We start from the raw sequence: 15,182 nt of genomic DNA, 5'->3' as shown, positions 1-15,182 counted from the left end.
TATTATTATTATTTCATATCAGATATGACAAATCATCCTGTGAAGTTTCAACATTCTGGGTCAAGTGGTTCTAAAGTTACTGATCGGAAATGATTTTCCATGTTCAGGCCCCTGTGACCTTGACCTTTGATAGAATGACACCAAAAATGAAAGGGGGTCATCTATTCCATAAGCCCTGCCACCCTATGAAGTTTGAAGGTTCTAGGTCAAATGGTTCTCCAGTTATTGATCAGAAATTAAGTGTGACAGACGGAAGGACAGGGCAAAAACAAAAAAGTGTGTTTTGGTGGTGGGGTTGTATAAAGGTTGACTATTATTCATACATGTCAACCCCTCTATTACAAAAATGTACACAAATTACCCTTCTCTAGGATCTACAACAATAGCCCTGGGACTTTTCATTTCTCCTGCTATCAGTGTAGTTCTATTGGAGCCATCCAGTTTGGCAACCTCAATCTGGTCCAGACTGCTCTCTACCCAGTATATGTTCTCACACACCCAGTCGACGGCCATACCTTCTGTTGTAGCCAAACCAGAGGATATGATTGCCTCAACGTTCATCAAACCTGTTCAATAAATAAGTGGAAAATATTCTAGATGGTTCTTTTAACCCTTACTCTGTCATATTTAAATGGACTGGTCCATAATTCAATTTGGACAGTACCACTTATTATTCAAAGAGGTTTTAACTGAACATTTACTGAACAGCAAACAGTGCAGACCTTGATCAGCCTGCACATCTGTGTCTGCACAGGTCGCAAAGGCATAATCACTTGCTACTAGCAGGCTAAGGTTAAATTACAAGAATCAATGAATTTATTACATGTAACTCCTGATGGTCAGAACTGAGGGCATGTGCAAATGAATTCCTGAATTTCAGACAGAAAATCCTACAGAGAGTTAAGACATTATCTATATGAGTCGCGCCATGAGAAAACCAACATTGCGGCTTTGCGACCAGCATCCGCACAGTCTGGTCAGAATCCATGCTATTCGCTAACAGTTTCTTTAATTGCAATAGGCTTTGAAAGCGAACAGCATGGATCCAGACCAGGCTGCACTATGTTGGTTTTCTCATGGCACGACTCATTTTATATTGCTAATATATGTCAACGTTTTCATATAAAACCTATAAATAGTTACTGCAAATGTTTAAGCAAAACATGTTCAATATTGTTGTTTTCTTTGGTTATGTTCCACACCAACAGCAACATATTTTTATTGTTGTTTTACACATTGTTCAGTAGCATAAATCTATTAATCTGTTACATTTTGTGATGCTAGTAATGAAGCAAAATCAACTGAAATCCCAAAAATAAGCCGCGGCTTATTTTAAATATTTTTCGTAAGGATATGGTGGCTTATTATTAAGCCCGGCTTATTTTTGAGTCCAGTGAACTTTTGAGTACATATATTCAGTAATGGTTTAAAAAGCGGTGTACCGAAATACTGAAGATATGGATGTCATATATTTTGCTTTTTAGTAAAAACATCGACGTCGGTAAATACTTATAATTCTGACATACCAGTTTTGTTATAATTTGTTAAAATTTCTAAATGAAAATAATCTGTTGCTAACAGATAATTACCCATTAAAAAGTTTTGTTTGACCTTACAAATACTCCTGATTTAATTGGCCAACAGGTATGAATAACTTACACAATTCGTGATAAACACTGCATTATGTTATAAAGACCGGTCATGTTAATTAGCAGAACTGACTTGACAAGAAGCGTTTGAGACAGGATTTTTTTTGCGTTTTTAAAGTTTTAATTTGTCCAGGGTTTTAAATATCAGCACAACTGGCATAGTTTTAAGTGTTTTTATTCCAAAGTATGTTTTACTGCTATTATATGTGGAAATAAATCTGCTATGTACACGTTGGTAACTTTTGCGATCTTATAATTATGGTGTCCTAACAAAGTCATTAACACATTTACTTATACAAAAAACTGGATGGGTTAGTTTTGAGTGCAGCTTATTTTTGAGCCCTTTTTGCCTGTAGTGAAATAGTGGCTTATTTTCGAGACAGGCTTATTTTCAAAACCGGCATATTTTCCGGATTTTAGGGTATATTAGTAGTTTTGAATGAATTGTGTGTTATAAGGAAAGAAGATCATACCATTATGGGTAAGAACTTACTGTTTCCTGTCATGGTTCCCCTGTAACCATTATGGGCTAGAACTTACTGTTTCCTGTCATGGTTCCCCTGTAACCATTATGGGCAAGAACTTACTGTTTCCTGTCATGGTTCTCCTGTAACCATTATGGGCAAGAACTTACTGTTTCCTGTCATGGTTCCCCTGTAACCATTATGGGCAAGAACTTACTGTTTCCTTTTATGGTTCCCCTGTAACCATTATGGGCAAGAACTTACTGTTTCCTTTTATGGTTCCCCTGTAACCATTATGGGTAAGAACTTACTGTTTCCTGTCATGGTTCCCCTGTAACCATTATGGGTAAGAACTTACTGTTTCCTGTCATGGTTCCCCTGTAACCATTATGGGCAAGAACTTACTGTTTCCTGTCATGGTTCCCCTGTAACCATTATGGGCAAGAACTTTCTGTTTCCTGTCATGGTTCCCCTGTAACCATTATGGGCAAGAACTTACTGTTTCCTGTCATGGTTCCCCTGTAATGTGCAAGAACTTACTGTTTCCTGTCATGGTTCCCCTGTAAATTTTATCCTCCATTACATCACTCCAGAACAAGATCGGTAACCCGTCATTGTAGTAAAAGTCAAGAGCAATAGTGTTTCGCAAGCCGGAGGCCAGAGACACTGCATTTCTTGTAGCAACATCAACTCTTCGGAGTTCATGACGGTTGGAGAATATAACATAGAGTGGGTCACTCTCTGAAATAGTTAAATACACTGGTTCAATGTCCAAAATATAAAAAAATGAATTGTTTCTAATGAGGCAGACTGGGACACTCAAGCAAAACTGCTAAAATGACAACATCAAGACTTAACATTTCAGATGGTGAACTGTTTAATGGTATTTAAACCTTTACCCAGCTAAATCTATAAAAGGGACTGGTCCATCATTCAAGTTGGGCAATACCATTTATTATTTGAATGGTTCACTGAGAATTTGTTGACTGAATATCAAACAGTGCAGACCATGAACAGACTGCATGGATGTGCAGACTTATCTTGGTCTGTGCTAGTCACAAATACAGAAACACCTGCCGGCTGCAGGCTAAATGTTAAGCCATGTAACATTATTTTAAAGTCATTTTGTCATCCTCAATAACAAAAAGCTGTTTTTTGTGAAACCTAACAGGCAGCCACCCTGTGGATATCATTTTGCTAGTTATTTTCAGTGCCATATAAGGAAACTCTCTATCTTTTGTAATATAAATAACTTTCAGTAAACAGTACAAAATAACTAGATCTCTTCATCTCTTTAAAAAATAATAAATAAATTGCAATTTAGAAATATATAACTATATATGGCTTGCAGTGTCATAAATTTCAAGTTTTTCTAATGTCAGGATTCTGAAACCTCAGATTGCTTTAAATATTTAGATTTATTTGCATCCAAATTTCCCAAATGCAATACATCTACAGCAAAGACTGTTCATTTGGCAAGAAAATGATACCACTTTTTTCTCCTGACGAAAACAAAACAATGGTTTGTTCATGCCATCCTGACCTTTCAATAGCAGCAAGGGCCCCCATTACTAACAAGAGCACCGCCTTGCGGGTGCTGACGCTCATCTGACTTTTTTGTATGATAGAAATATTGTCCTACCCATGATTTTCTAAGTCTAAAAAGGGCCATCATTCTTGCAAAAAGCAGGATAGAGTTATGTTTCTTGCTGTACAGCGTCCGCTTATGATGGTGAAAAACTGTTGCAAGTTTTAAAGCAATAGCTTTGATAGTTTATGAGAAAAGCTGACTTAAACATAATAGTCAACCAAGAAAACTGATTTTCTAAGTTCAAAAGGGGCAATAATTATTGCAAAAAGCAGGATGGAGTTATGTTTCTTGCAGTACAGGGTCAGCTTATGACGGTGAACAAGTGTTGCAAGTTTTAAAGCAATAGCTTTGATAGTTTTTGGAGAAAAGCTGACCTAAACATAAAACTTAATCAAGAAATTGATATTTTCCAAGTACAAAAGGGGCCATAAATCTTGCAAAAAGCAAGATGGAGTTATGTTTCTTGCTGTACAGGGTCAGCTTATGATGGTGAACAAGTGTTCCAAGTTTCAAAGCAATAGCTTTGATAGTTTAGGAGAAAAGCTGACCTAAACATAAAACTTAACCAGGCAACACCAACGCCGACACCGACGCCGATCAAGTGATGACAATAACTCATCATTTTTTTTTCAAAAAATCAGATGAGCTAAAAATTAGACTAAGTCTAAATTTCCATACAATTATAAACAATAAATATCAAAAAGTCGAAAGCAATAAAACAACCTTGTGCCAAGGTAACATTGCATTTTTACTCCACAGTATGACATTCTTTATCTGTTTCTTTAACCCTTACCCTGCTAAATTTCTATAATGAACTTGTCCATTTTCCAATTTGGACAGTACCATCAACTGTTAAGAGAGGTGCTTACCAAAAAGATACTGGCTCAATAGCGAACAGTGCAGATCATGATCAGACTGCATGGATGTGCAGACTGTTTATGATCTACACTGGTCGCAAAGACAGAACCAATCCTGTCCAGCATGCTAAGGTTTAAAACAATGGCCAAGAGACCAGCCGTCTGTAGGCAAGGTGATGGTCCGATACCTCGAATTGCATCTACAGTGTTGTATGTAGCATAAACTCTGAGGTGATAAGATTGTGAATTACCAATGAAAAATATGACCGACAAGGTAATGGTTACAACACATCAATAAAAATTTATCTTACTGAATCCAAAATTAATTTTAAACCAAGAAGACTAAAGGTAATTCACACTTTTGTACCATCCTACTGAAGTACCAACATACCTAGAGGCTTGCAGGTAAACTCATCCGGTTCTAGAAAATAACCATCAAAGCATGTACACCTATATCCATGTTCTGCCTGAATATCAAGCTCACAAGACTGGCCACAGATTCCCCACTGGTCACAGAGTTTGTCGGCAGCAACAGCGGGTATGCAGGTTTTGTTATCTGCATCAAGTTTTTCTCCAGTGTTACAGTCACACATGAAACCCGGCTCGTCTGGTGTATTGTAACAGATATCTTCACATGGCTGACCCTCCTGCTGACAAATCTTTGCTGAATAGAAAATAATTATACACCAAATATATATATATTCACCTTATTATAATACCGTAACTTAATTTCATTTTGGAAATTACATAAATCTTATTGGTAAGAGTTGTGTCCAAAACACTGCTTTTTTGTAGAACAGGCATGTCATAAGGTATTAACCATCTGTAACTTAATATTTCATCTTTGTGTTTTCAGTTGATCATTTTTCTATTCCAAGAGGTGTTCTTGATTCATGTACAAATTCAAAGCAAAATCAATGCTACTAAACCCACGACAGAGTACTCACACCATCACACTGCTTTATTCTGCTGTATTAATCACAACCATTACACATTCTAACCTTATATAAGAGTTCATTATCAAGGTCATTTATTGTTACACCTTCTACCTCATCCTCACAATCTCTTACCTTCATACATCCCACCTAAATCCAAGTGTTCCTCATCACAACCTCTTACCTTCACACATTCCACCATCATCCAAGTGTTCTTCTTCAGAATCTCTTAAATTCACACTTTCCACCATCATCCAAGTGTTCATCGTCACAACCTCTTACCTTCACACATTCCACTATCATCCAAGTGTTCCTCTTCAGAATCTCTTACATTCACATTTTCCACCATCATCCAAGTGTTCATCGTCACAATCTCTTACCTTCACACATTTCACCATCATCCAAGTGTTCATTGTCACAATCTCTTACCTTCACACATTCCATCCTCATCCAAGTGTTCATTGTCACAATCTCTTACCTTCACACATTCCACACTCATTCAAGTGCTCCTCGTCATAATCTCTTACCTTCACACATTCCTACCTCATCCAAGTTTTCCTCCTCACAATCTCTTACCTTCACACATTCCTACCTCATCCAAGTGTTCCTCTTCACAGACTCTTACCTTCACACATTCCACCCTCATCCAAGTGTTCCTCCTCACAGTCTCTTACCTCCACACATTCCACCCTCATCCAAGTGTTCCTCGTCACAATCTCTTACCTTCACACATTCCTACCTCATCCAAGTGTTCCTCCTCACAATCTCTTACTTTCACACATTCCACTCTCATCCAAGTGTTCCTCCTCACAGTCTCTACCTTCACACATTCCACCCTCATCCAAGTGTTCCTCGTCACAATCTCTTACCTTCACACATTCCACCCTCATCCAAGTGTTCCTCTTCACAATCTCTTACTTTCACACATTCCACTCTCATCCAAGTGTTCCTCCTCACAGTCTTACCTCCACACATTCCACCCTCATCCAAGTGTTCCTCGTCACAATCTCTTACCTCCACACATTCCACCCTCATCCAAGTGTTCCTCGTCACAATCTCTTACCTCCACACATTCCACTCTCATCCATGTGTTCGTCACAATCTCTTACCTTAACACATTCCACTCTCAACCAAGTAATCCTCGTCACAATCTCTTACCTTCACACATTCCACCCTCATCCAAGTGTTCCTCTTCACAGTCTCTTACCTTCACACATTCTACCCTCATCCAAGTGTTCCTCATCACAGTATCTTACCTTCACACGTTCCTACCTCATCCAAGTGTTCATCATCACACTCTCTTACCATCACACATTCCACTCTCATCCTTGTTTTCATCATCACAATCTTTTACCTTCACACATTCCACTCTCATCCTTGTTTTCATCATCACAATCTCTTACCTTCACACATTCCACTCTCATCCTTGTTTTCATCATCACAATCTCTTACCTTCACACATTCCACCTTCATCCAAGTGTTCATCATCACAATCTCTTACCTTCACACATTCCACCCTTATCCAAGTGCTCCTCCTCACAATCTCTTACCTTCACACATTCCACCCTCATCCTTGTTTTCATCATCACAATCTCTTACCTTCACACATTCCACTCTCATCCTTGTTTTCATCATCACAATCTCTTACCTTCACACATTCCACTCTCATCCTTGTTTTCATCATCACAATCTCTTATCTTCCCACATTCCACCATCATCCTTGTTTTCCTCATCACAATCTCTTACCTTCACACATTCCACTCTCATCCTTGTTTTCATCATCACAATCTCTTATCTTCACACATTCCACCATCATCCTTGTTTTCATCATCACAATCTCTTACCTTCACACATTCCACTCTCATCCTTGTTTTCATCATCACAATCTCTTACCTTCACACATTCCACTCTCATCCTTGTTTTCATCATCACAATCTCTTACCTTCACACATTCCACTCTCATCCTTGTTTTCATCATCACAATCTCTTACCTTCACACATTCCACCTTCATCCAAGTGTTCATCATCACAATCTCTTACCTTCACACATTCCACCCTTATCCAAGTGCTCCTCCTCACAATCTCTTACCTTCACACATTCCACCCTCATCCAAGTGTTCATCATCACAATCCTTGTTCTGGTCGCAGAGCTGTTCAGGTTTCAGGCACACATGTATACCATCCTTTTCACATTCCCTCTTTGGTGCAAGACAGGTGTAATTGGCACCTGTATTGTATAAAATTAGCAAATATTTACTCCTTAAATTCTTAAAGTTCCAGAAATGCGAAAATGGCTAAAAGAACAAGGCACTGAACATGGCCTCAGGTGATATTCCATTTTTTTGTTGACAATATTCATGCTAATTTGTGTGTACATGTAATATATATTCAATTGTCAATATAAGCTATTTTTAAAATTCCATATTCACAGTATTTGTAGACAGATTCAACAGTTGTAAAACTTCCAGAATATCTTATTCAGAATAAAAAAGAAGTATTTCCAGGTAATAATTTTGTAATATTTCAAACCAATCTATTTTTCAAAAATTTTCATGAGCCTTAATTTTCACAGAGAAATTTATATTTTAAGCAACAAAACTGACACTATCAATGACATCATAAACTTATAAAGGATTCTACTACCATCTCTAGAGACCTTTAGTATGACGTATATGTAACTTTTTGATCAGAATCTTGAAAATAACGCCACAATTCATAAAATCAAGTTGTGTTATGGATTTGGTGGATCAATTACTTATAAATAATGTATATCATGTTAATCTACTACTGTACATCTAATATCAACCTATTAAGTAGAATTCATGAAGGTTGTATAAATCTTATAAGTTTTGCCTCCTTCATGGCACAGATTTACCCATTAAGTATCAACCTATAGATGATCACTTTTTAGTAACACTAACACCTTAACAAGCTCATTTTTACTCTAATAAAGCCTTTATGAGATGTGCCATGGGAAAACCAACATAGTGGCTTTGCGACCAGCATGGATCCAGACCAGACTGTGCAGATGCATGCTGTTCGCTTTCAAACCCTATAGCAATTAGAGAAACCATTAGCGAACAGCATGGATCCTGACCAGACTGCATGGATTTGCAGGCTGGTCTGGATCCATGCTGGTCGCAAAGCCACTTTGTTGGTTTTCTCATGGCATGGCTCATATACTCAAATCATGCTGAAGCATAAAGATTTTGTTGGGTTTAACGTTGTTATAGGCAACATTCCAACTTTCATGGTGGAGGAAGACCCCAGGTGCCTTTCCGTGCATTATTTCATCATGCAAAGGGCACCTGGGTAGAACCACCCACCTTCAGTAAACTAGATCGATGGTTTCCTCACATGAAGAATTCAATGCAGCGAGTGAGGCTCGAACCCATATCGGTGAGGGGCAAGTAATTCAAAGTCAGAGACGTTAACCACTCAGCCACTTATACTCTAAATACTTCTGAAGAATAAAGACTAAATAAAGATTAAAACCATAAAACAAATGCTCACCTGGACAATTAGAGTCAGACTCATCGGATCTGTCAATACAGTCGGGTTCTCCGTCACAAAACCAGTGATCCGGTATACACCGTCTTCCATTATCACAAGCTTTCTCATGGTCCTTACACTGGATTTTTGATTCTGTAACAAGTTTAAACATAACAGTTACACACATGCAGAGTAAACAAAAGACATGATACTTAAGATCGAAGATTGCTTTGTGTGTGTAGTGGGTGGGGGGGGAAGCAAATGTCTCTCCATATATCCTTAACTAAATGATAATATACTACAAAAGTTTCAGTTCCAGCAACTTGCATAAACTTGAGCTTTCAAAAAAGGACTTTTACCAGGCCATGACTCAGATAACACCATTCACCTGGAATATTTAAAGACTATGCAAATTTAACTTTGAAACAGAACATTTGATACAAAGTTTGAATGAAGTCCAAACAGGAGCAGTTCAGTCACAGATTTCTATATATTTCATGAGACAAGAATCCTGGCTCAACTGTCACAATGTCACTGTAATACTGCTGTGAAACGGCTTTACAATTGCATGCTCTATATTCCCTATTCTATATCCTTGTTCAACAAAGAAAAACAGCAGAGTTCTTCAAATGTATAATATCTGTACTAACAATCTCACTTACTACAATCAATCTCATCGGAGCCATCCCCACAGTCTGGATCATTGTCACATTGCCATGACAACGCTATGCACTCACCATTCCGACACTGAAATTCTATGTCTTTGTTACATGGAAAAAACACCGGATTTTGTTCTGAAAACATATTAAAACATATCCAATGGCCATCTTTCACTAAAATATTTTTTCTTTAGATATTTACTTCAAATGCATAAACTCCTAATCAAATGTATTTAACTTTACTTAATATATACTAGATGCCCACGGGCAACATGGCGAGCCTGCCAGCTGTCAAAAGGACTGGGAGTTGCACATGACACTCCTTGTCTCATTGAGGCAAACATTTATGCCAAATAAAAAAGAGATTGCAAAAAGTTACAATTAAAGTAACAACAAAGGGACGTAAATCTTAAAAAAAATATCTAAGTCCACACAAAAATCCTCACCAGTAGAGGTCAAAATACACCTGAAAATTGGATGTAACATGCATGTTGTACTACAGAAAAGTGGTCTTGATTTTTCCCTACGACCAGTAATAAAAAAGTTATGAATATAAGCTATTTATAGTAACAATAAAGGGAAGTAATTCTAGGATCTTGCGCATGACACTCCGTCTCATGATGATGAACAATTGTGCCAAGTTACATCAATATCCCTCTATGCATCAAAAAGAAATGCTCCAGACAGTCATTCCTGTATCTGACTTTTGACCTCTAAGTGTGACCTTGACCTTAGACCTAGGGACCTGGTTCTTGCACAGGACACTCCATCTCATGATGGTGAACAATTGTGCCAAGTTACATTATAATCCCTCTATGCATGAAGAAGAAATGCTCTGGACAAAGTCATTTTTGAATTTGACCTTTGACCTGTAAGTGTGACCTTGACCTTTGAGATAGGAACTGGGGTTTGCGCATGAAACTCCGTCTCACTGAGGTAAACATTCATGCCAAAAATAAACAAGATTGCTCCATGCATGTCAAAGTTATGGTCCGGACAAACAAATCCGGACGGACGCACGCACACACGGATGCACGCACATACACCGAACAGCCATTTGGACAACTATGTCTTCGCTTCCGCAAGCGGAAGAAATGCTCTGGACAAAGTCATTTTTGAATTTGACCTTTGACCTGTAAGTGTGACCTTGACCTTTGAGATAGGAATCTGGGGTTTGAGCATGACACTCTGCCTCACTGAGGTTAACATTCATGCCAAAAATAAACAAGATTGCTCCATGCATGTCAAAGTTATGGTCCGGACAAACAAATCCGGACGGACGCACGCATGGATGCACGCACATACACCAAACAGCCATTTGGACAACTATGTCTTCGCTTCCGCAAGCGGGCTCGACAAAAATTAAGTTTGCGTATAGAACTACATTCAAAATTAAATGTCATGCAGTAACAGTGGATTGAAAAAAAAAAACAGCCAGTTTTTATAGTGGTACACATTTATACTGTGTTTACCTATATACATATACAGTGTGTACTATTTCAAACCTAATGCATAGTACTGTTAATACATAAAAATTTCTTAATTTTAAGTTTTACATTAACTGTATGAAGTAATTGTTCATGTTTTTAGATATGAAATTTGGATCTAATATACCTTTATGAAACAAGAGCTGTCTGATGACAGCGCGCTCGACTATTCGAAGAATTGACTGAAGAATGGTGTAAAAATATTTCCACGGATATTCAGACAAAAGAAATAAATAGATTAGACAAACAATGTTCCTGTATTACTTTGATTTCGATAAGTCTTGCACTAAATGGCAATATATGAGCCAATTTCAAAGTCCAAAAAGGGCCATAATTCAGTCAAAATAGTTATGTACTCTTGCCTACAGATGGAAATCATAATGATAAACAAGTGTTCAAAGTTTAAAAGCCATATGTCAAATAGTTTTGACAAAACATGGACTTGTATGGAAACAGAACCAATTTCAAAGTCCAAAATGGGCCATAATTCAGCCAAAATAGATGACAGAGTTATGTTCTCTTTCCTACAGATAGAGACTATTATACTAAACAAGTGATAAAAGTTTCAGAGCCATATGTCAAACACTTTACAAAAAATATGAACTGGTACGAAAAACTTAACCAAGATTCTCAGTCAAAAAGGGCCATAAATCAGCCAAAATCCTTGATGGAGTTATGTACTCTTGCCTATAACTGGACATGGTGATGGTAAACAGATGTTGAAAGTTTCAAAGCTTATCTCAAAAGACTTTGTCAAAATATGAACTGGTACGAAATAATTAACCCAGATTTCTAAGACAAAAAGGGCCATAATTCAGCCAAAATCCTTGATGGGTTATGTACTCTTGCCTATAACTGGACATGGTGATGGTAACCAAGTGTTGAAAGTTTCAAAGCTTTATCTCAAAGACTTTGTCAAAATATGAACTGGTACGAAAAACTAAACCATGATTTCTAAGTCAAAAGGGGCCATAATTCAGTCAAAATCCTTGATGGAGTTATGTGCTCTTGCCTATAACTGGACATGGGGATGGTAAACAAGTGTTGAAAGTTTTCAAAGCTTTATCTCAAAAGACTTTGTCAAGATGTGGACTGGTACGAAATATTAACCCAGATTCTAAGTCAAAAGGGCCATAATTCAGCCAAAATCCTTGATGGAGTTATGTGCTCTTGCCTATAACTGGACATGGTGATGGTAAACAAGTGTTGAAAGTTTCAAAGCTTTATCTCAAAAGACTTTGTCAAAATATGAACTGGTACGAAAAACTTAACCATGATTTCTAAGTCAAAAGGGGCCATAATTCAGCCAAAATCCTTGATGGAGTTATGTGCTCTTGCCTATAACTGGCCATGATGATGGTAAACAAGTGTTGAAAGTTTCAAAGCTTTATCTCAAAAGACTTTGTCAAAATGTGGACTGGTACGAAAAACTTAACCCAAGGTGTGACGCCGACGCCGACACCGACGCCGACACCGACGCCGACGCCGTGGTGAGTAGGATAGCTCTACTTATTCTTCGAATAGTCGAGCTAAAAATAGGAATACATGTCTGTAAACAGACAATGAATAATCGGCAAAATTCATTTTCTCCAAGACAAAAAGTATGAAACAAGAGGACCATGATGGTCCTGAATCGCTCACCTATCCCCACATGACCAAGTGTTGAACTGAGTATGACGTCGTTATTTCTATTATTTAACATAGTGACCTAGTTTTTGAGCACATGTGACCTAGATATCATCAAGATAAAAAATTCTGACCAATTTTCATGAAGATCCATTGAAAAATATGGCCTCTAGAGAGGTCACAAGCTTTTTCTATTATTTGACCTAATGACCTAGTTTTTGAAGGCACGTGACCCACTTTTAAACTTGACCTAGATATCATCAAGGTGAACATTCTCACCAATTTTCATGAAGATCTCGTGAAAAATATGGCCTCTAGAGAGGTCACAAGGTTTTTGTATTTTTCGACCTACTGACCTAGTTTTTGACCGCACATGACCCAGTTACGAACCTGACCTAGATATCATCAAGCTGAACATTCTCACCAGTTTTCATGAAGATCCATTGAGAAATATGGCCTCTAGGGAGGTCACAGGTTTTTCTATTTTTAGACCTACTGACCTAGTTTTTGACCCCACGTGACCCAGTTTCGAACCTGACCTAGATATCATCAAGGTGAACATTCTGATCAATATTCATGAAGATCTCATGAAAAATATGGCCTCTAGAGAGGTCACAAGGTTTTTCTATTTTTAGATCTACTGACCTAGTTTTTAACCCCACGTGACCCAGTTTCGAACTTAATCTAGATATCATCAAGGTAAACATTCTGACCAATTTTCCTGAAGATCCATTGAAAAATATGGCCTCTAGAGAGGTCACAAGGTTTTTCTATTTTTAGACCTACTGACCTAGTTTTTGACCGCACGTGACCTAGTTTCGAACTTGACCTAGATATCATCAAGGTGAACATTCTGACCAATTTTCATGAAGATCCATTGAGATATATGGCCTCTAGAGAGGTCACAAGGTTTTTCTATTTTTAGACCTACTGACCTAGTTTTTGATCAAACATGACCCAGTTTCAAACTTGACCTAGATATCATCAAGGTGAACATTCTGACCATAATTCATGAAGATCTCATGAAAAATATGGCCTCTAGAGAGGTCACAAGGTTTTTCCTATTTTAGATCTACTGACCTAGTTTTTACCCCCATGTGACCCAGTTTTCGAACTTGACCTAGATATCATCAAGGTGAACATTCTGACCAATTTTCATGAAGATCCATTGAGAAATATGGCCTCTAGAGAGGTCACAAGGTTTTTCTATTTTAAGACCTAATGACCTAGTTTTTGACCCCACGTGACCCAGTTTCGAACTTGACCTAGATATCATCAAGGTGAACATTCTGACCAATATTCATGAAGATCTCATGAAAAATATGGCCTCTAGAGAGGTCACAAGGTTTTTCTATTTTTAGACCTACTGACCTAGTTTTTGATCCCACATGACCCAGTTTCGAACTTGACCTAGATATCATCAAGGTGAACATTCTGACCAATATTAATGAAGATCTTGTGAAATATATGGCCTCTAGAGAGGTCACAAGGTTTTTCTATTTTTAGACCTACTGACCTAGTTTTTGATGGCACGTGACCCAGTTTCGAACTTGACCTAGATATCATCAAGATGAACATTCTGACCAACTTTCATAAAGATCCCATGAAAAATGTGACCTATAGAGTGGTCACAAGCAAAAGTTTACGGACGCACGGACGCACGCACGCACGGACGACGGACGACGGACGCCGCGCGATCACAAAAGCTCACCTTGTCACTTTGTGACAGGTGAGCTAAAAATTTGGATGATCTCAGCTGTAGATATTTCTCATACATAATGCATGAACATAAATTCTGATCACACATCAAACATCCTTCACTCATTTATTACTGTAAAAGCAGAAATTTTCGCGAGGGTTTAATTTTCGCTATATTCGCGAGGCCCTTTATCTCACGAAAATTAATCCTTGCGTAAAATATTCACCATTAGTTTAATTCTTATTCAAGTAGGATATAATTTTTACAATTTCGCGAATATTGAAACTCGAGAACATACTCAAAATTTCAAATTCGCGAAATTTTGACCCAGCAAAATTATATGCTTTTACAGTAACCTGCTCATTCATAATGCATTTGATTCCTTAAAAGATGGAGAACATTAAAATCTATTTTTAGAAAATGGTAGTGTTTTCTAGAAAACAAATCACAAAAGAGGTTAGTTAAAAATTATACACACCACATAGTTCTTGTCGCTCGTCTGAGCCATTGGTACAGTCATTATGTCCATCACATACAAACACTTTCATTATACATGCCCCGTTCTCTGTGCATCGGAACAAATTCTCTGCATTGCAAGTTAAATTGCAGTTTAACTGAAAATGTATAGAATAAACAAACTGTCAAAATTACAAGTATTTCATAACAGTCAATGAAATGGAAATCAACTACAGTCAAACCCTTCCAAACCCTTGAATACCGCTT

The 15,182-nt window shown here is 37.7% G+C and overlaps 1 protein-coding gene across 3 annotated transcripts in view; it reads right to left on the bottom strand.

Annotated features, from left to right (window-relative positions):
• The window catches only part of LOC123539304 (low-density lipoprotein receptor-related protein 1-like), a 286,494-nt gene that overhangs the window by 161,594 nt on the left and 109,718 nt on the right, over positions 1 to 15,182 (bottom strand). For all 3 annotated transcript variants that reach the window (XM_053530562.1, XM_053530564.1, XM_053530563.1), the window contains 7 exons: positions 14,938 to 15,073; positions 9,651 to 9,782; positions 9,010 to 9,141; positions 7,586 to 7,723; positions 4,953 to 5,225; positions 2,654 to 2,854; positions 362 to 566 (listed from right to left, as the gene is read on the bottom strand). In XM_053530562.1, coding sequence (XP_053386537.1) covers positions 362 to 566; positions 2,654 to 2,854; positions 4,953 to 5,225; positions 7,586 to 7,723; positions 9,010 to 9,141; positions 9,651 to 9,782; positions 14,938 to 15,073 — 1,217 coding nt within the window. The remainder of the gene's footprint in view (positions 1 to 361; positions 567 to 2,653; positions 2,855 to 4,952; positions 5,226 to 7,585; positions 7,724 to 9,009; positions 9,142 to 9,650; positions 9,783 to 14,937; positions 15,074 to 15,182) is intronic.

This window comes from Mercenaria mercenaria, chromosome 18 (genome assembly GCF_021730395.1).
Source record: "Mercenaria mercenaria strain notata chromosome 18, MADL_Memer_1, whole genome shotgun sequence".
NCBI classification, from domain to species: Eukaryota; Metazoa; Mollusca; class Bivalvia; order Venerida; family Veneridae; genus Mercenaria; species Mercenaria mercenaria.
The sequence above is the reverse complement of the archived record's forward strand: the minus strand, read 5'-3'. Positions and strand labels throughout refer to the sequence as shown.